At 48.4% G+C, this 20,000-nt stretch overlaps 2 protein-coding genes across 3 annotated transcripts in view; both read left to right on the plus strand.

The window, feature by feature from the left end:
• Positions 1-15,047, plus strand: part of slc1a4 (solute carrier family 1 member 4) — a 31,150-nt gene extending 16,103 nt beyond the window's left edge. For both annotated transcript variants that reach the window (XM_080507513.1, XM_080507512.1), the window contains exons 2-8: positions 4,086-4,128; positions 5,706-5,771; positions 8,112-8,278; positions 8,358-8,591; positions 11,407-11,601; positions 11,685-11,819; positions 12,173-15,047. In XM_080507513.1, coding sequence (XP_080363639.1) covers positions 5,724-5,771; positions 8,112-8,278; positions 8,358-8,591; positions 11,407-11,601; positions 11,685-11,819; positions 12,173-12,407 — 1,014 coding nt within the window. In that variant the 5' untranslated portion in view covers positions 4,086-4,128; positions 5,706-5,723 and the 3' untranslated portion in view covers positions 12,408-15,047. The remainder of the gene's footprint in view (positions 1-4,085; positions 4,129-5,705; positions 5,772-8,111; positions 8,279-8,357; positions 8,592-11,406; positions 11,602-11,684; positions 11,820-12,172) is intronic.
• Positions 15,048-16,049: 1,002 nt separating this feature from the next.
• Positions 16,050-20,000, plus strand: part of smap1 (small ArfGAP 1) — a 13,622-nt gene continuing 9,671 nt past the window's right edge. Inside the window, exon 1 of the mRNA XM_080507716.1 lies at positions 16,050-16,305. Coding sequence (XP_080363842.1) covers positions 16,188-16,305 — 118 coding nt within the window. The 5' untranslated portion in view covers positions 16,050-16,187. The remainder of the gene's footprint in view (positions 16,306-20,000) is intronic.

Here is a 20,000-nt window from a genome sequence, read left to right on the forward strand (position 1 = left end):
GTGGATGTCTGAGGGAGTATCTTTACCAGTGGTGGATGTCTGAGGGAGTATCTTTACCAGTGGTGGATGTCTGAGGGAGTATCTTTACCAGTGGTGGATGTCTGAGGGAGTATCTTTACCAGTGGTGGATGTCTGAGGGAGTATCTTTACCAGTGGTGGATGTCTGAGGGAGTATCTTTACCAGCTGCTACAAACCCCACACTTGGCCTCTTCTCTGTGTACACAAGGTCCACTTGTGGCGAGGCTCTATAAATACCGCCTGGCCTGGTCCTAAGAATAATCCACAGTGAGGGAAGGCCGACAGCTGTGGCGAGAGCGGAGCGTATTCTGAGCAATAGAGCTGCTGAACACAGTGTTGTACAAAGCAAGGCGTCACGGCTGTCAGGACTCGTGCCTCATCACAGCAGCAGCTTGAGGCCCGTGAGGCCGTGAAGCAGGGAGGCTCTGGTTCCTCCAGACTGAAGCTCACTTCCTGGACTGTGTGAAACTTGGTGAAAACACAAAACTCTAGTTTTCTCTGTCCGTTGACATGAAAACTGGTGACGGCCGAACGAAGCTTCAGTGAAGCTCTGGTGATCACCTGGTGGAGTCACAACTCACAAACTGTGGACTGGATTCCTGAAGGGAGGCGGGTCTCAGTGACACGTGGAGGAAGAGTCAGGAATCCACTCCACAGTTTGCAGCCAGCCAGCAGGCTAGTGTAGCAGCACTGTGCCGTCCTGCTGTTCATGACAACATGTTGCTGTTTGGACGCATTTTACACTCAAAACACCACAAAGCAACGCAGCAACAAGCAATGTTATCAAAGCAACGCAGCAACATGGACGTTGTCCAGCAGGAGGCGCTCTGCTGCCAGACGTCAGCGTTTTAAACCTGCAGCTCTCCAGGAGAAGCTCTGACATCAGAACAGTGAGCAGCAGCGCCCCCTGGCTGCCGGCAGGAGGTTCACACCTCCGTGAAGCTGCGTCCTCCTCCACCCTAAACTCCCTGAAAATAGTCCCAGTGGGCGGAGCTGCTGAGAGCTGGAACACTGTGTTGGTGCTGCTTGATAAAGAATTTCTCCAGGGATTGATAAAGTGATTGTGAGGGTTTAAAGCAGGGGTGTCAAACATGCGGCCCGGGGGCCAGAAGCGGCCCGCCAGAGGATCTAATCCGGCCGCCATGGGATTTTTTTTTTTTTTTTTTTTTAAGTATAAATATGAAAACTGACAGAGGCTGATCTAAAAACACTAGATTGGCAATAATGACATTCAAAACCGCCCTTGGTCAGAATTAATTAATGCATCTGTGGAGGTCACATAACACAACACCTTTCACAATAAAGGTGTCCAATTTATGTGAAATGATACTTTAGACACGTAAACTCAAAAAATGTCCAGATGATGACAAATTGTTTTAATCCTGACTAAAAATATGATATCCAGATAAGGTGACTGAGGGTTTTTTTTTTTTTTTTGCAAATATAATATCTGATTAACTTTAATATGTATATTTCAGAATAGACTGGCAAATTCTTGCAGTTCCAAAAGGATCAAAAGAAGGAAAGACTTTGACATTTGTCCAGATCTGCAGTTTAACATGTTACGTTTGACTTGTTGGTCCTCCAGAGGTCAGGTTAGTGTGGACGTGGCCCCTCAACTAAAATGAGTTTGACACCCCTGGTTTAAAGATAGAACTAGTTTATTAAATTCCAAATGTAATACATTTTAATATTACAGCATTGTTTAGCATTAGTTAGCATTGGTTAGCATTGCCTCTACAGCAACTAGTAATATAATTGACTTTAAGTCAAGCTATCTGTTTGACAAATTGTTTCAGTGAGAGTGTTATAGAGCTGAGTGTCTAATAAAATATGAAGTCAAACTAGTAAAAGCTTTCATGTTGACACGTTAAGTTGTCAAACTTTATACCTGCTCATATCTTAGCTTTGTCATTGCAGCCTGAAGGAACATAAACAAGTGAGACCTTTGAAACGACCTCATGTTACAACATGCATGAACAGTTTTTGGTGTCTAAACGATCAATGTTTCACGTGTGGCGCTGGTGTTTGGGCGAACATGCTCTAAAGACACGTCCTGTCAACTAGCAACCTGCTCCAGTGTTCATTAGGTCGGCAGTCATGACTTCCACTTCTCAGCAAATGTTCCTGCTTTGTTGTTTTACTGAACGTTGAATATTAGACGGCGAGGCTTCCTGCCCTCTGGCCCCTGGAACGGTCCTGGGACGGTCCTGGAACGGTCCTGGGACGGTCCTGGGACGGTCCTGGAACGGTCCTGGGACGGTCCTGGGATGGTCCTGGGACGGTCCTGGGACGGTCCTGGGACGGTCCTGGGATGGACGGCGCTCCGGCACTGGAAGAGAAGGATTGTGTTTCACAGTTTGTTCACAGTTTGGATGTATTTGTCTGAACGCGGTGGCGTGGCTGCAGCTTGTTGCCCTGCAGGGAGAAAAACACGTTGGACACTTTCCAGGAGAACTTTGTGTGCTTTTGAAATGTTGTTAATGAATGCAGCTGTTCACCCCACCACCATGTCTGTGGTTCCAACCTGCTAAATGATTGTTCCTCTGTTCATGTTTGTTTTGTGAGGCGAGACGTTGGTGACCTCGGTCGCCTTACGGCAAGGCGGCTCCAGGTTGGAACCTCCACTCTGTTGAGAGGTGTGTGGTTGGGTTCCTCCTCCTCCTGATGGAGGGCTGGTTTACTGTTTCTAAAATATGAACGTGACAGCAGAGCTCAGAGCCGCTGAAGTGGCAACTTTCTGAAAATGCGTCCGACTCAGACGTTAACAAAAGTGGCGTCTTCCAGAGCGTCAGATTTGATCTCAGTTCATTCAATCCTTCCGATTCCATTTAATTGAACTCCCCCTTTCCCCCGGAATTCAATGTAACAATCAACAAAACCTCCTCGGTACCCTTCTCCATGTCTTCTGCTCACATTTCCAACACCTCCTGCTGAAAACCCCAAGCCTCAGTCCACGTTCTGGACTGGTACCAGTCCACGTTCTGGACTGGTACCAGACTGCAGCCGTAGTCGTGTTGAAGCCTGCTCAAGAGCAAGGTCACTGCTGCCCTGAGGGGCTTTTTACGTGTCGCTTGTGGAAACAGGAAGTGAAGTGAAGCTTTGTGAAAACATCCGGAATGTCTTCAGCCGACTCTGCTTGAACAGCTTTGACGGCCTCTGATGGAAGACGAAGCAGCAGGTCAGTGTCCGGAGGCTTCGTGGACCCGGGGCCTGAGCCAGAATACAGAAAGGGACCGGTTCTGCCCATTATTCATTGTTAAGACTTTTTTGGCTCACAATTACCAAAGATGAGACTTCATTCTATGTCCTGCAGCCGTTTTTGTTCCCTAAACCTTCCAGAGTCAGCGTCGAGCAACTGTTCTTGTGAGAGAAATGACAATCTGATGGTTGTTTCAACTGCTCCAGTTCTCAGGCTTCCGCTTTGCATTGATGTTTAATATCTACAGAAAATCATGTTACTGTCTAGATAGAGCTGCTCAGGCTGGTTTAATGGAGAACCCCCCCCCCCCCCCACACACACACACACACACACTCTCTCTCCACGGTCGTGTACGTCAGAGATGCCAAAGCAACGTAAGGAGACTCTTGGTCTCTTCCTGTTACAAGAGCAAAGCCTGTTGACATCAGAAGCTCTGAGTCACATCAGGTCGTCTGCTCAAGCTGCCCAACAGGATAAAGGAGGGAAAAAAGAAAAACAGGGTCATTTTTAAATCACGTAAGGTTCAGAGATATGAGAGCGCTGGTGTGAATAAAGAGCCCAAACAAACAAACCTTGCTACTTTCAAACTCCACATTTTCAGGTAAGTTTCAGCTGAGAGCCACGACAATAAACATGTAAAGAGGAAACGTGGGGTTTTCAGCTGATGACTCATTTAAATATGAATTCGGCAAAGGTGAAGATGGAAAACTATATTTATCAGTTCAGGACACGTGTTCTCTTCTTTTTTTAAACGTTTCATTTGATGCAAAGTGTGAAACGGCTTTAAAAATACCACAATGTTTCAGTGTTTTCAGGAAATCTTCAAATTGGCTCTTCTGACTCGTGTCCTTCTTCCCCTGGCAGGAATTTATTCCCTGCGAACTTGGTGGCGGCAGCCTTCCGATCTGTGAGTAACACCTTCTTCATCAACTCCTTGTCCCCCCCCATCACCCCCACCCCTCCCCACCGGCTGCTCACCACAATTCACTAATTCACTGCAGCACCATGCAGACTCCATTACAGCTCCTGTAAATCTGCCCAGAGCCTCACAGTGGCTCTTGATGAGGAGACGTCCAGGACCCCCCCCCCCCCCCCCCCCCCCCCTTCTTATCCAGCCGTTTCCATGGAGCAACCATTCCATTCTTCCATTCCCACCAGCCTAGCAACCCGCCTCGCTAACTCGCCAACACGCCGCGACGCTTCTCGGAATCATCATCGCCGCTTCTTCAGGCTAAAATAGGAACCAGGACAGTTTAATATTTGGGGACACGGAGACATGACATGCTGTCCACACACACACACACACACACACACAGACACATGCACACACACACACACACACACACACATGCACACAGAGTACAGCTTGGTGCCCCCCCCCCAGTATATGGCGGTACAGCCCCTGTGGAATCAATCCAAGTGTGGATTAAAGTGAGAAAGCAGCGCAGAGGGAAGATTTACACAAAATGACAGGCGGCTGGATGTTTCAATAGAAACAAAAGAAGTGTGTACTCACATGAGTGACTTTGTACTTTTGAAATCACATGGAAGTGAAAGTCCTTCATGAAAGTATTGGAGTCGAGGTTGTCGGCCTCATTTATAGTCCATAGGTCTGCATGGCCGGTGGGAACCTTCCTGCTATAAAGGAAAAGCCTGAATGTCGCTGGACGGCGTCCAGCTGGACCTCAAATCTACAGACACACGGAATCGCCGTGGCTCTTGAGCAAAGAGGTGAATCTGTACGAAGCTGCGGCGCCGTCGGTGTTTCTGGAGCAATGAAAGGTTTTCAACATTGTCCTTTAATTTACATTACAGATCTAGATTCTGATCCAATAGTAATATTACCATATTTGGAAATAAGGTAATATTGTTTAACTCAAATTGATTGAAAAGTTGCTGATGTGTTTTGTGACCTGCGATTTCAAAAACACCAACGTCCTGCCTGGATACTCTGATTACACCTGGATACTCTGATTACACCTGGATACTCTGATTACACCTGGATACTCTGATTACAAGACTGACCTGAAAGACATAGAAGTTAAGTTCATGCACTTTATGTCCATGAGCCTGCGTTCATATTGAATGATTTTAAATGATTTGATGAAGTCAGGTTGAAGGCAGATTGACCTGCAGCTCACGAGAGAAAGCTGTTGCTAACTGCTAACTGCTAACTGCTAACTGCATATCCAATATGGAGACGCTGAGTCTGGAGTATATATATACATGTATATACATGATGCTCATAGTGAAAACAGGGACAACAGACCCCCCCCCCGCTCTTTTCATATATATTCACTGTATATATATGTATATATATATATATATATATATATATATATTAAAAATCTTGCATTCTCAGCATTCTCTTTGATCACGACAAACATCCCACGTCTTTCATCTTTCTCACCACTCCGGACCTCCAGTTGACATGAAGAAGAGCGTGAACGCAGGTAAAGTGTAACGGCTCCTCTCTCGCTGCAGTACGCCACCGGGTACAAGATGGTCGCTGCAGGGAATCACTCCAACGGGACGGCGTTCTACGAGAAGGTGAGTCCTTTCTGGACAATAAGCCACTGCGTCTTTCTTCTTTTAGCTGCTGTGACTCCTGGTGGATGACTCGGCTTTTGAAGGGTCGACGAGCTTCCTGCTGATTGTGATGCGTTCAGGTGCATCACGTAAAGCCGACATGTCCTTCTTCTTCTCCTGGTTAAATTTGGTGTGCGGCTCATATTCCAGTCTGCAAATGATGGTCAAACAAGAGTTCACCTTGTCGTCATGCACATTTAGAGCCAAGCGCAGCGTTTTGTAAAAACAAGTCAAGTTGGGGTTCATGTTTACTGAGAGTCTGTGTGGAACTCATGATTCAGCAGTTTCAGCTCAAGACACTAAACGTGTTCCTAAAAGGCGTCACCTGACCAGATTACCAATTAAAACACAAACAGGTGAGGAAGTCGTTGGTTCACTGTTCTTGAGAATTTCCCATCAGCATTCCTCTTTCAGTCACAACAACACAAATACAAACATAAACACCAACACAAATACAAACACCAACACAAATACAAACACCAACACAAATACAAACATAAACACCAACACAAATACAAACATAAACACCTACACAAATACACACATAAACACCAACACAAATACAAACATAAACACCAACACAAATACAAACACCAACACCAACACAAATACAAACACCAACACAAATACAAACATAAACACCAACACAAATACAAACATAAACACCAACACAAATACAAACAAAAACACCAACACAAATACAAACACCAACACAAATACAAACATAAACACCAACACAAATACAAACACCAACACAAATACAAACAAACACCAACACAAATACAAACATAAACACCAACACAAATACAAACACAAACACAAATACAAATACAAACACCAACACAAATACAAACATAAACACCAACACAAATACAAACATAAACACCAACACAAATACAAACATAAACACCAACACAAATACAAACACCAACACAAATACAAACATAAACACCAACACAAATACAAACATAAACACCAACACAAATACAAACATAAACACCAACACAAATACAAACATAAACACCAACACAAATACAAACACCAACACAAATACAAACACCAACACAAATACAAACATAAACACCAACACAAATACAAACATAAACACCAACACAAATACAAACACCAACACCAATACAAACACCAACACCAACACAAACACCAACACAAATACAAACATAAACACCAACACAAATACAAACATAAACACCAACACAAATACAAACACCAACACCAATACAAACATAAACACCAACACAAATACAAACATAAACACCAACACAAATACAAACATAAACACCAACACAAATACAAACACCAACACAAATACAAACATAAACACCAACACAAATACAAACACCAACACAAATACAAACATAAACACCAACACAAATACAAACACCAACACCAACACCAATACAAACATAAACACCAACACAAATACAAACATAAACACCAACACAAATACAAACATAAACACCAACACAAATACAAACATAAACACCAACACAAATACAAACATAAACACCAACACAAATACAAACACCAACACAAATACAAACATAAACACCAACACAAACATCAACACTGGATCATGTTGGTCCTCCAGAGAAAGTTTCTCTTATAGAGACGACACAGCGCCCTCTTGTGTCCAACTGTTCATATTTACTATAAACTCATTAAAGTGGAGATTTAATTTTGATTAAAGGCTTTCTGTCCTTTAATGTGCTGAAAGAGTGACGGAGCTTCTGAATCCTGCTGGTTCTTCCCCGGGACCTTGGAATGCCCCCAGTGACCTCAGTGCACGGGGGGGGGGTCTTGGCTTCGGTCCGTGGTATTTGTCTATCCGAGGTGGTGGTGGACCGTCCTCTCGTCCCCCCAGTGCCAGGGGACGAGGCTGTGGGAGAGCTCAGCACAATGGGGAGGGATTGGCTCCGGGTTTATCCTTGTCCCTCTTTGTTACCCATCATGCAGTTCACTGAACCCTTCAACCGCCTCCAGACCTGCGACCGTGAACGGTTGCTCTGCGGTGAGCTGGTAGACTGGATAACCTCTGAAATCCTCGTCCCAGTGAGCTGGCTGGCCTGTTGTCACGGCTGCAGGTCGCCATGACGACCCCGTAACGTTTTTATCACGGAGCCAAACGAAGCTCATGATCCAAACACCTCCGGTCAGTCTTCATGGGACTCTGGATCTCCTGAGGGAAGATCTTCAGGTTTCAGAGGATCTCAGTTTTGTTGGACATCAGAGTCGGTGTCCTTCCTCTTAATCGTGTCACCAAGTCCAGCGACTGTGTTTTAGGTTCCTGTCGGGACCGAAGCAGAAGGCATGAACATCCTGGGTCTGGTTCTGTTCGCCATGGCGTTCGGCGTGGCGCTGAGGAAGCTGGGCGACGAGGGAGAAGAGCTCATCCGCTTCTTCAACGCCTTCAACGAGGCCACCATGGTGCTGGTGTCCTGGATCATGTGGTGAGACGGCGTTGCTTCCTGTGTCCCGCAGATCGTCTCTGTGTGGCTGGACCTGACAGTAACGGTCCTGGTTCCTCAGGTACATCCCCTTCGGCATCGTGTTCCTGGTGGGAAGTAAGATCGTGGAGATGGAGGACGTGGTTCTGCTGGTCACCAGCCTGGGGAAATACATCTTTGCTTCCATCCTGGGCCACGTCATCCACGGGGGCGTCGTCCTCCCCCTCATTTACTTTGGTTTCACCCGCAAGAACCCCTTCAGCTTCCTGTCGGGCCTCATCACGCCCTTCACCACGGCCTTCGCCACCTGCTCCAGGTATCACTGCGCCTCAGAGGTCTCACCACGCAAACATGCAGGTTTATACTCCACGGCTTTAAAAACTAAATGGACTGAGACGGCTGCTGAACTCTGCGTTTTCAAAAGCTCAGTCACATGTTCAGGTTTACGTTTACATGAACTTTCCTCCTCACTTCACTTCTGGCTGAGCGCCTGAGTATTAACTTTAGTCTGACACCAGATTCTGTCCTCTGCTTGAGACGGGTTTCATAATCTGCAACCCGAACGCCGACTCAGGCTTCCTGGACACGCACACATTTTCTGGTGGAAATGCAAAACTTTGAATACATTTTGGGCGTCTGCTTTCACGACGACGGTGCTCAGAGTCGCTGGAAACAAGTTTTGAGAACAGTTCTAGTTAAAACCTCCCTGAAGAGAACATGAACATCAGATCTGTGGCTTTGCTGTTTATATGTCGTTGATGTGATATGGAGGAAATTTAATTCAAGCTTTTAATCCTCTACAATAGTTATTTCCTCATGCTTTAAAGAGTTGAAATAAATTCATACATGTTGTGATTGTTATATGTTGGATTATGTCTTACTTTATGTTTATTATATTTTTTATGAGAATAGTAACATTGTTTGATTAATCATATTTATGACAGAATATTTAGGCCTTTCATTAATTCTCGTCAAATCTTGTGAAATCAAGACAAATAGTGGAAACGCAGCGTCACAACACCGTCACAACACAGTCACAACACCGTCACAACACAGTCACAACACGTCACAACATCGACACAACAACGTCACAGCATCGACACAACACAGTCACAACACCGTCACAACACAGTCACAACACGTCACAACATCGACACAACAACGTCACAGCATCGACACAACACAGTCACAACACCATCACAACACCAACACAACACCGTCACAACATCGACACAACATCGACACAACACCGTCACAACAACATCACAGCATCGACACAACACAGTCACAACACCGTCAAAACACCATCACAACACCAACACAACACCGTCACAACATCGACACAACACCGTCACAACAACATCACAGCATCGACACAACACAGTCACAACACCGTCACAACATCATCACAACATCATCACAACACCGTCACAACATCATCACAACATCATCACAACACCGTCACAACACCATCACAACACCAACACAACACCGTCACAACATCATCACAACACCGTCACAACAACATCACAGCATCGACACAAAATAGTCACAACACCGTCACAACACCGTCACAACAACGTCACAGCATCGACACAACACCGTCACAGCATCGACACAACACCGTCACAACATCGTCACAACACCATCACAACATCATCACAACACCGACACAACACCGTCACAACATCATCACAACACCGTCACAACATCATCACAACACCGTCACAACATCGACACAACACCGTCACAACACCATCACAACATCATCACAACACCGACACAACATCGACACAACACCGTCACAACAACGTCACAGCATCGACACACCGTCACAACATCGACATAACACCATCACAACACCGTCACAACATCATCACAACACAGTCACAACACCGTCACAACACCGTCACAAGATCGACACAACACCGTCACAACACCGTCACAACATCATCACAACACCGTCACAACATCGACACAACACCGTCACAACATCGTCACAACATTGACACAACACCGTCACAACGTCACAGCATCGACACAACACCGTCACAACACTGTCATAACATCGACATAACACCATCACAACACCGTCACAACATCATCACAACACAGTCACAACACGTCACAACATCGACACAACAACATCACAGCATCGACACAACACAGTCACAACACCAACACAACACCGTCACAACACAGGTTGTAGAAGTGTTGGTTTGGTGTCAGAGGTGTGATTGTCTCGTCCTGAACCAGAAGTGTTGGTTTGATGGTGTCAGAGGTGTGATTGTCTCGTCCTGAACCAGAAGTGTTGGTTTGATGGTGTCAGAGGTGTGATTGTCTCGTCCTGAACCAGAAGTGTTGGTTTGATGGTGTTAGAGGTGTGATTGTCTCGTCCTGAACCAGAAGTGTTGGTTTGATGGTGTCAGAGGTGTGATTGTCTCGTCCTGAACCAGAAGTGTTGGTTTGATGGTGTCAGAGGTGTGATTGTCTCGTCCTGAACCAGAAGTGTTGGTTTGATGGTGTCAGAGGTGTGATTGTCTCGTCCTGAACCAGAAGTGTTGGTTTGATGGTGTCAGAGGTGTGATTGTCTCGTCCTGAACCAGAAGTGTTGGTTTGATGGTGTCAGAGGTGTGATTGTCTCGTCCTGAACCAGAAGTGTTGGTTTGATGGTGTTAGAGGTGTGATTGTCTCGTCCTGAACCAGAAGTGTTGGTTTGATGGTGTCAGAGGTGTGATTGTCTCGTCCTGAACCAGAAGTGTTGGTTTGATGGTGTCAGAGGTGTGATTGTCTCGTCCTGAACCAGAAGTGTTGGTTTGATGGTGTCAGAGGTGTGATTGTCTCGTCCTGAACCAGAAGTGTTGGTTTGATGGTGTCAGAGGTGTGATTGTCTCGTCCTGAACCAGAAGTGTTGGTTTGATGGTGTCAGAGGTGTGATTGTCTCGTCCTGAACCAGAAGTGTTGGTTTGATGGTGTTAGAGGTGTGATTGTCTCGTCCTGAACCAGAAGTGTTGGTTTGATGGTGTCAGAGGTGTGATTGTCTCGTCCTGAACCAGAAGTGTTGGTTTGATGGTGTCAGAGGTGTGATTGTCTCGTCCTGAACCAGAAGTGTCCCCTGTGTCGTCCTCCAGCTCGGCCACTCTTCCCTCCATGATTAAGTGTGTGGAGGAGAACAACGGCGTGGACAAACGCATCAGCCGCTTCATCCTTCCCATCGGCGCCACGGTCAACATGGACGGGGCGGCCATCTTCCAGTGCGTTGCTGCCGTGTTCATCGCGCAGCTCAACAACACGGAGCTGAACGCCGGGCAGATCTTCACCATCCTGTGAGAACGAGCTCATCAACCGTCAACATGACGAGAGCGTCTGGTTTTTACGAGCCGTGCTGCCCTCTGCACTGTTCCTGCAGGGTGACGGCCACGGCCTCCAGCGTGGGCGCCGCAGGAATCCCCGCCGGAGGCATCATCACCATCGCCATCATCCTGGAGGCCATCGGCCTGCCGACCAACGACCTGTCCCTCATGCTGGCCGTCGACTGGATCGTGTGAGTGAAAGCTGCCATCAGCCGCTTCCTTCATGTTCTTTAAGGCCCAAACTTCAGCTTCCATCCATATGATCAATGGTTTAAAGGTGAAGCAGCTTGAAATGTCAGTTTTGTTTCCTCCTCATGAGAACCATGTGGAACCTGGTTCACCAACGTTGATCCACATTAAACACGTTTTCTGTTGCTGTGTTTAAAAAGACTCTTGTTCTTTCTCAGAGCCAAAAGGAGGACGTCATGGAAACGTTTGTGTTCTGTGCTGTTTTCCATATTAATAATAAGCATAAAGTAAGATTTCATCTCCCAGATGAAGAGTAATGAACCAACCTGTGTCTCTGTTGACCTTTGGCCTCCAGGGACCGAACGACCACGGTGGTGAACGTGGAGGGCGACGCGCTGGGAGCTGGGATCCTCCACCACATCAACCAGCAGGAGTTGAGGAAGCAGCAGCAGCAGCGAGGCGGCGAGCTGGCCGAGGTCCGGGTGGAGGCCGTGGCCAACACCCAGGAGGCGGAGGAGGCCTCGCCGCTCGTCACCCAGCAGACCACAGCCACGGGAGCCATGCCTGAAGCCATCGAGTCCGTTATGTGAAGCAGTGAGATCCGGCCTCTCCGTGGGGGGTCTCCTTCCCTGACGGCACTGACGACGCAGAACTGTGACCCCAGAGTCCTTCAAAATAAATGCAAGGTCATTAATCTGATGAATCCACAAATGAGGACAGGGAACAGTGGAGCCGCGCTGCATCTCAACATCTACGTCTGTAAATAACCATTTGTACGTTTCAACACATTCAGACAAAGTGAAACGAGCTCCTCTGGCTTCAGTCCAACCTCGGGAGACATTTTCAAAAGTTTCAACAAAACAAGACATAGAAAGCATCAGTCAGATGGAAACTTCTCCATTAATGCCGTTTCTCCCTTCTCCCCATTTTCAACCGCTTACAATTCTTTCCAAGTACGAGCCATTAAATTCTACAATTTTAAAATCTCAAGACAGCAAAGTCAAGATCGGCCGTCTCGACCTCTGATGGACTGAATCTTGTTTTCTCACCTGAACCCAGAAAACAAAACACTTTATTCCCTCAATCAAACCAACTGACCGGCTGGAGGTCGTCATGAGATTGTTGTGCAGCTGAAACAGCAACGATGTCAAAATGTCTCCAACAACAAAGTTTTATATATTATATATATATAAAGATATATAAAATATATATATAAAGAATGAAACTCCTAAAATCACTTCCAAAAAATGCAACATGAGACACAGTTTATATTCATACATCAAAATGATATATGAATCTCTACAAGCCTCATTTTAACATGTTTTGCGGCTCCAGTTAAAGTTGATTTGTTGGAAAGTGACAAAATGACTTTTGGTCTTAAAGGTTGCAGACGCTTGAAATAAACCAAACCCTTCGTGGAATTCATGAAACTTCTCAAGTAAATGTTCACGTTGCAAAATCTTCCAAATACAGCTTGAGCTCATGCACTCCTTTTTTTTTTTTCAAAAACAATACCAGTTTCACCAATCATCAATAAGTAGAAGCCGATCACAAGCTGGTTGGAGGATATTTAATTTCTGGTTTCTTTACATTCATAGCAATTGTTTTGACCAAACTGTGATCATTAAGATTAATGGTAAACAACACAAAGAAAACATAGAGGATTTGATATAAAAACACAAGTGGCAGAAACAAAGAGTGTACATTTGCTGAGAATCATGAAAACACTCCTTTTTGTAGTGATTGAAGTTAATGGGAGGTCCGTCGGTGGCCGACAAGCGCAAACAAAACAGAAACGCTGTTCAAAAAGAAACGCGCTAGAGAGCCTCCAGACCAGCAGGGGGCAGAGCTGAGTCTCAACACCAGAGACGTCAAGGAGTGAATGAAGGAGGAAGTTGAGGTTGGCGGTGCAGACGACACCGAAAGGTACGTCCCTTTTTGTGTCGTCTGCCCAACCATAGATGTAAAACACTAGAAGCCTCACGGTGCCGACGTGTCTCCAGCGCCGCCATCTTGGATAGGTCTCCTGCTGGAGCGCAACGTAAGCAGCCAGCCTAGAAAATCCTCTAAAACATTGGGAGCTCGCTTGCTAGTCCAGTAGCAACACAAGTAAGACCTCATTTTAGAGCTGAGGAAAAGCTCTGTCAGGTTTCTGTTTTGAAGTGTGTTTCTGCTTTGAAGTGCGTTTCTGCTTTGAAGTGCATTTCTGCTTTGAAGTGCGATTGCGCTTGTCGGCCAGCGTCAGGTCAGTAGGTCTCAGAGTTTGTTTGAGAATTGGAAACATATCCTCGTATCACCTGAAGGTGGAGAGCTTCGGCCAACGTTTACACTGTAAAACTGGACCAAAAAGGCCTGATGAGTTCCTGAACACTGGGAATGCTGCCTGGCGCCGTGACGTTAGCCTTCAGGAGAAGCGAGCTAGCGCTTTTGTGTAGATCTGTCCTGTCCTGCAACTCTGATCGTTCCAGGTGGTTAAAAGAAGTCACTGTGGTTACGCCTGTGATTGTGAAGGTTTTGGAGTGTGCACCATGTACACCGTGTACACAATGTACACCGTGTGCACCATGTACACCGTGTGCACCATGTACACCGTGTACACCATGTGCACCATGTACACGGTGTACATTGTGTACACGGTGTACACGCTGCAGGAAGCCTGCTGGGCTCTAGTCTTTTCTGCCCTCAGGTGGTGAAACCACGGAACTGGACGATCATGGTATTTGTTTGTAGGAAAAAGAAAACTGCCGTTGGTGCTGCAGTCTAATGAAGTGAGAGTTTCTCAGTTTGTCATGAAGTATTCGTGTTGCTGTTGTGTGAGCGGCTCACTGCGCTAGCGCTGCTAGCCAGGATCCTGGAACTCAACAAGGAAAGCAGCAGGTTTTCTACTCGTCACTAAACACTTGACAGTGACTTTTCTAAGCTAACTCTTACCAGTAGGTTTGCGCAGTACAACGTTTTTGGTACAAACACCTGTAATCATATAAACTGTGACTCTTGTACGATTCAAATATATATATTTGATATTAATTTATTGTAATTGCTTTAACTTTTTGTATTATTTGTACTTTCTCCTGTCAACACTCAGTGATGTATTTTTAATCGTGACATTACTTCTTGGTGATGAACCCCTCTTCCAGATCTCTTGATAGAACCTGTTAGAACCACTTTATGATTCATGTGATGTTCTAGTGTTCCGCGCTGCGACCTTGCCTTCATGTCTAACACTGTACTCTGCCTTGCTCCTGCTTTGTCATTAAAAAGGAGGAGGATTTTTCATGCAACCCGACTGAGAGGATGGTTTTGTTCTGTCATGCAGTACATGGTGGGGGGGGTTGGGGGTTGAACTCCAGTCTGAAGTTTGACACAAGACATCACAAGTACGACATTTGCAGGAAAAACATCACAGACCTGAGCGATCAGCTCCTCATTCTGGACCAGGGAACAATGTCTTATTGATTATCTATCTATCTATCTATCTATCTATCTATCTATCTATCTATCTATCTATCTATCTATCTATCTATCTATCTATCTATCTATCTATCTATCTATCTATCTATCTATCTATCTATCTATCTATCTATCTATCTATCTATCTATCTATCTATCTATCTATCTATCTATCTAATGTGATTAGGATGGTTCAATCCAGAGGAGAAATAAATGTCTTAAAGTAAAGTTTATGGTGAAAACAGATGAAAACATGACGAAGGTCTGATCTAAACTGTTAAATGTGAAATATTGGACAGAAACTCCGAGTCGCAGCGCGGCGCCAGTGTTTCATATTTCCCATGGTCTTAAACGCACCAGGAATGCTGCGTCCGGGACCGTGTGTCATATTTCCCACCGTCCTGAACGCACCAGGGATGCTGCGTCCGGGACCGTGTTTCATATTTCCCACCGTCCTGAACGTACCAGGGATGCTGCGTCCGGGACCGTGTCTCATGTTTCCCACCGTCCTGAACGCACCAGGGATGCTGCGTCCGGGATCGTGTTTCATATTTCCCATTGTCATGAACGCACCAGGGATGCTGCGTCCGGGACCGTATTTCATATTTCCCATTGTCCTGAACGCACCAGGGATGCTGCGTCCGGGATCGTGTCTCATATTTCCCACTGTCCTGAATGCACCAGTGATGCTGCGTCCGGGACCGTGTGTCATATTTCCCACGGTCCTGAACGCACCAGGGATGCTGAGTCCGAACCTTGCTAGCGGGTCCTGATCGGAGCCTCGGCGGCAGCACGGCGCCTCTTCCCCGGGATGTCCCAGCTCCTGTAGCCGAGCCCCGAGCCGTAGCACCCGGCGTCGCTCCACACCCCGGCCGGACCCTCCACACCCCGGGCGGGACCCGGACCCGCACCCCGGGGACATGGCGACGCGATCGGAGAGAGAAAAAGCCCAGAAACTGAACGAGCAGCACCAGAGCGTCCTGTCCGGGCTGCTGAGGGACCAGGACAACAAGCACTGCGCGGACTGCCAGGCCAAAGGTCAGTCCCCCCCCACTGCCACCCCCCCTCACCCCCCCATACCCCCCCACTGCCACCCCCCCTCACCCCCCATACCCCCCCCCCCCACTACCACCCCCCCTCACCCCCCAAACCCCCCCCACTACCACCCCCCCTCACCCCCCATACCCCCCCCCCACTACCACCCCCCCCTCACCCCCCAAACCCCCCCTCACCCCCCCTCACCCCCCATACCCCCCCCCCTCACCCCCCATACCCCCCCCCCCACTACCACCCCCCCTCACCCCCCATACCCCCCCCCCCCCACTGCCACCCCCCCATACCCCCCCCCCCCCCACTGCCACCCCCCCCTCACCCCCATACCCCCCCCCCCCCACTACCACCACCCCTCACCCCCCAAGAGGAGGAAGAGGAGGAAGAGGAAGAAGAGATAGAGTAGGAGGAGGAGGAGGAGGAAGAGGAAGAAGAGTAGGAGGAGGAGGAGGAGGAGGAGGAAGAGGAAGAAGAGGAGGAAGAGGAAGAAGAAGAGGAGGAGGAAGAGTAGGAGGAGGAGGAAGAGGAAGAAGAGGAAGAGGAGGAGGAGGAGGAAGAGGAAGAAGAGGAAGAGGAGGCAGCAGCGGTTCAACGTCTCATTTTCTTGTTGTTATTATACATTAATAACCGTCTGGTGCAACAGGAAACGTGAGTTGTGGAAAACACCAGATGTAATTACATGAACGTTTGTTAAAATCACCACACAAGACGCTTCCGGTTTTCAAAGTAAAATCCTGATCAGGATGGTTCCAGGTCGATCAGTGAGGCCAGTGCCTGACCCAGCAGGGGGCCTCCATCACCTCTCACTGGGACAGGAAGTCTGAATGAACCCGCTGCAGTAAAACGTCCAAACGCTTCTATACATATTATATGATTGTTGTATTATATATGATCTATCCTCACGTTGTGGTGTTTCACCCTGACAGCGACGTCTCCACTTGCTGGGTGTTTTTATCAGACTGAGCCTCCCGGTTCCTTTTCTCCAATATCACCTTTTTACACCTCTGGCTTCATCCTCCACGTTTCAACATCTGCTGAAAGCTGCATCCTTGTTTGATTCCAATTATTTCCATTTCAACTCATATTCAACCTCCGTTCTCCATGTTAACATCTCGTTTTCTTTTACATTTGAATTACATTTGGACTGGTCTCTATACTTCCATGACTTGATGTTGATTTCCTGGCGGACAGAAGAAAGAAAGAAGTGGATTTGCAGTGTAGCATCTGTATGACTGACCGGGCTCTTATTGTGAAGGCCGTTGCTGCCTGTTTCCGGTGTGTGTGTCGACTTGGCCTCATCCCTCCATGTTGGTGTCATGTCCTCCTCTGAGTTATTGATGAGTGGAAAGTCCTGTGCTCCTGCTGCTCCTGCTGCTCCTGCTCCTGCTGCTCCTGCTCCTGCTGCTGCTCCTGCTCCTGCTCCTGCTCCTGCTGCTCCTGCTCCTGCTGCTGCTCCTGCTCCTGCTGCTGCTCCTGCTCCTGCTGCTCCTGCTCTCCGGTCACAGGAAGGACATAAATGTCCTTCCTTGCAGGACTTAGGAAGGACAGGAATGTCCTTCCTTGCAGGACTTAGGAAGGACAGACATGTCCTTCCTTGCAGGACTTGAAGACAGTTAGGATGAAGACGCAGAGACGCAGTGGGACGTGTCCATCTCTGCAGGTGGAACATGTCAGTTTATTTGAACGCCTCCTATCAGCCCCCGATGACTCATCATCCGGCCACGTGACCATGATGGACATTCCGGCTCTTTTTGAGGCGGGTCTTTTGGCACGACTCACTAAAATGAGCCGACTCTTTTTAGAGAGCCGGGTCTTTTGGCCCGACTCACTAAAAAGAGCCGACTCTTTCAGCTCCCAAGTGACTCATGGGTTTTGTGGCTGCAGTAATGAATGTTTGACCACGTGATGTGTGAATGAATCAGTCTCTCCTCACCTCACAGGACTGTCTGTCTGAACTGAACCGGGTCTGTCTGAACTGAACCGGGTCTGTCTGAACTGGACCAGGTCTTGCTGGAACCGGATCCGGTCCCCAGATCTGGGCCGACTTTAGCTGCTTCAGCTTTTAGTCAGCTGAGGACTGCTTGTCCTTGTCCTTCAATGCTGCTGGATGCTAATGCTGCTAACGGTAACGATGCTAACCAGCTGGTTGGAGACATTGCTGGTTGGAGACACTGGGACCTGGTTGGAGACACTGGGACCCGGTTGGACATGTTGCTGGTTGGAGACACTGGGACCTGGTTGGACATGTTGCTGGTTGGAGACACTGGGACCCGGTTGGACATGTTGCTGGTTGGAGACACTGGGACCCGGTTGGACATGTTGCTGGTTGGAGACACTGGGAAACAATCTCTGTTTCCATGGAAACCAGAAGAATTTAATACCACATAGTTCCATGTTGGGCCACTAGTGGGTGCTGTTGTTGGGTGAGTGTGCGTGTTGAGTGGGCGTGGCGAGTGGGTGTGGTGAGTGGGCGTGGTGAGTGGGCGTGGCTAGTGGGTGTGGTGAGTGTGCGTGGTGAGTGGGTGTGGTGAGTGGGCGTGGTGAGTGGGCGTGGCTAGTGGGTGTGGTGAGTGGGTGTGGCGAGTGGGTGTGGTGAGTGGGTGTGGTGAGTGGGCGTGGTGAGTGGGTGGGGTGAGTGGGTGTGGTGAGTGGGCGTGGTGAGTGGGTGTGGTGAGTGGGCGTGGTGAGTGGGTGTGGTGAGTGGGCGTGGTGAGTGGGCGTGGTGAGTGGGTGTGGTTAGGGCATGGTGAGAGGGCATGGTGAGAGGGCGTGGTGAGAGGTTGTGGTGAGTGGGCGTGGTGAGTGGGTGTGGTTAGGGCATGGTGAGAGGGCGTGGTGAGAGGTTGTGGTGAGTGGGCGTGGTGAGTGGGCGTGGTGAGAGGTTGTGGTGAGTGGGCGTGGTGAGTGGGCGTGGTGAGTGGGCGTGGTGAGAGGTTGTGGTGAGTGGGCGTGGTGAGTGGGCGTGGTGAGAGGTTGTGGTGAGTGGGCATGGTGAGAGGGCGTGGTGAGTGGGCGTGGTGAGTGGGTGTGGTGAGAGGTTGTGGTGAGTGGGCATGGTGAGAGGGCGTGGTGAGTGGGCGTGGTGAGTGGGCGTGGTGAGTGGGTGTGGTGAGAGGTTGTGGTGAGTGGGCGTGGTGAGTGGGCATGGTGAGAGGGCGTGGTGAGTGGGCGTGGTGAGTGGGTGTGGTGAGAGGTTGTGGTGAGTGGGCATGGTGAGAGGGCGTGGTGAGTGGGCGTGGTGAGTGGGCGTGGTGAGTGGGTGTGGTGAGAGGTTGTGGTGAGTGGGCGTGGTGAGTGGGCATGGTGAGAGGGCGTGGTGAGTGGGCGTGGTGAGTGGGTGTGGTGAGAGGTTGTGGTGAGTGGGCGTGGTGAGTGGGCGTGGTGAGAGGTTGTGGTGAGTGGGCATGGTGAGAGGGCGTGGTGAGTGGGCGTGGTGAGTGGGCGTGGTGAGTGGGTGTGGTGAGAGGTTGTGGTGAGTGGGCGTGGTGAGTGGGCATGGTGAGAGGGCGTGGTGAGTGGGCGTGGTGAGTGGGTGTGGTGAGTGGGCGCGGTGAGTGGGTGTGGTTAGGGCATGGTGAGAGGGCGTGGTGAGTGGGCGTGGTGAGTGGGTGTGGTTAGGGCATGGTGAGAGGGCGTGGTGAGTGGGCGTGGTGAGTGGGTGTGGTGAGAGGGCATGGTGAGAG

This window comes from Blennius ocellaris (assembly GCF_963422515.1).
Source record: "Blennius ocellaris genome assembly, chromosome: 13".
NCBI classification, from domain to species: Eukaryota; Metazoa; Chordata; class Actinopteri; order Blenniiformes; family Blenniidae; genus Blennius; species Blennius ocellaris.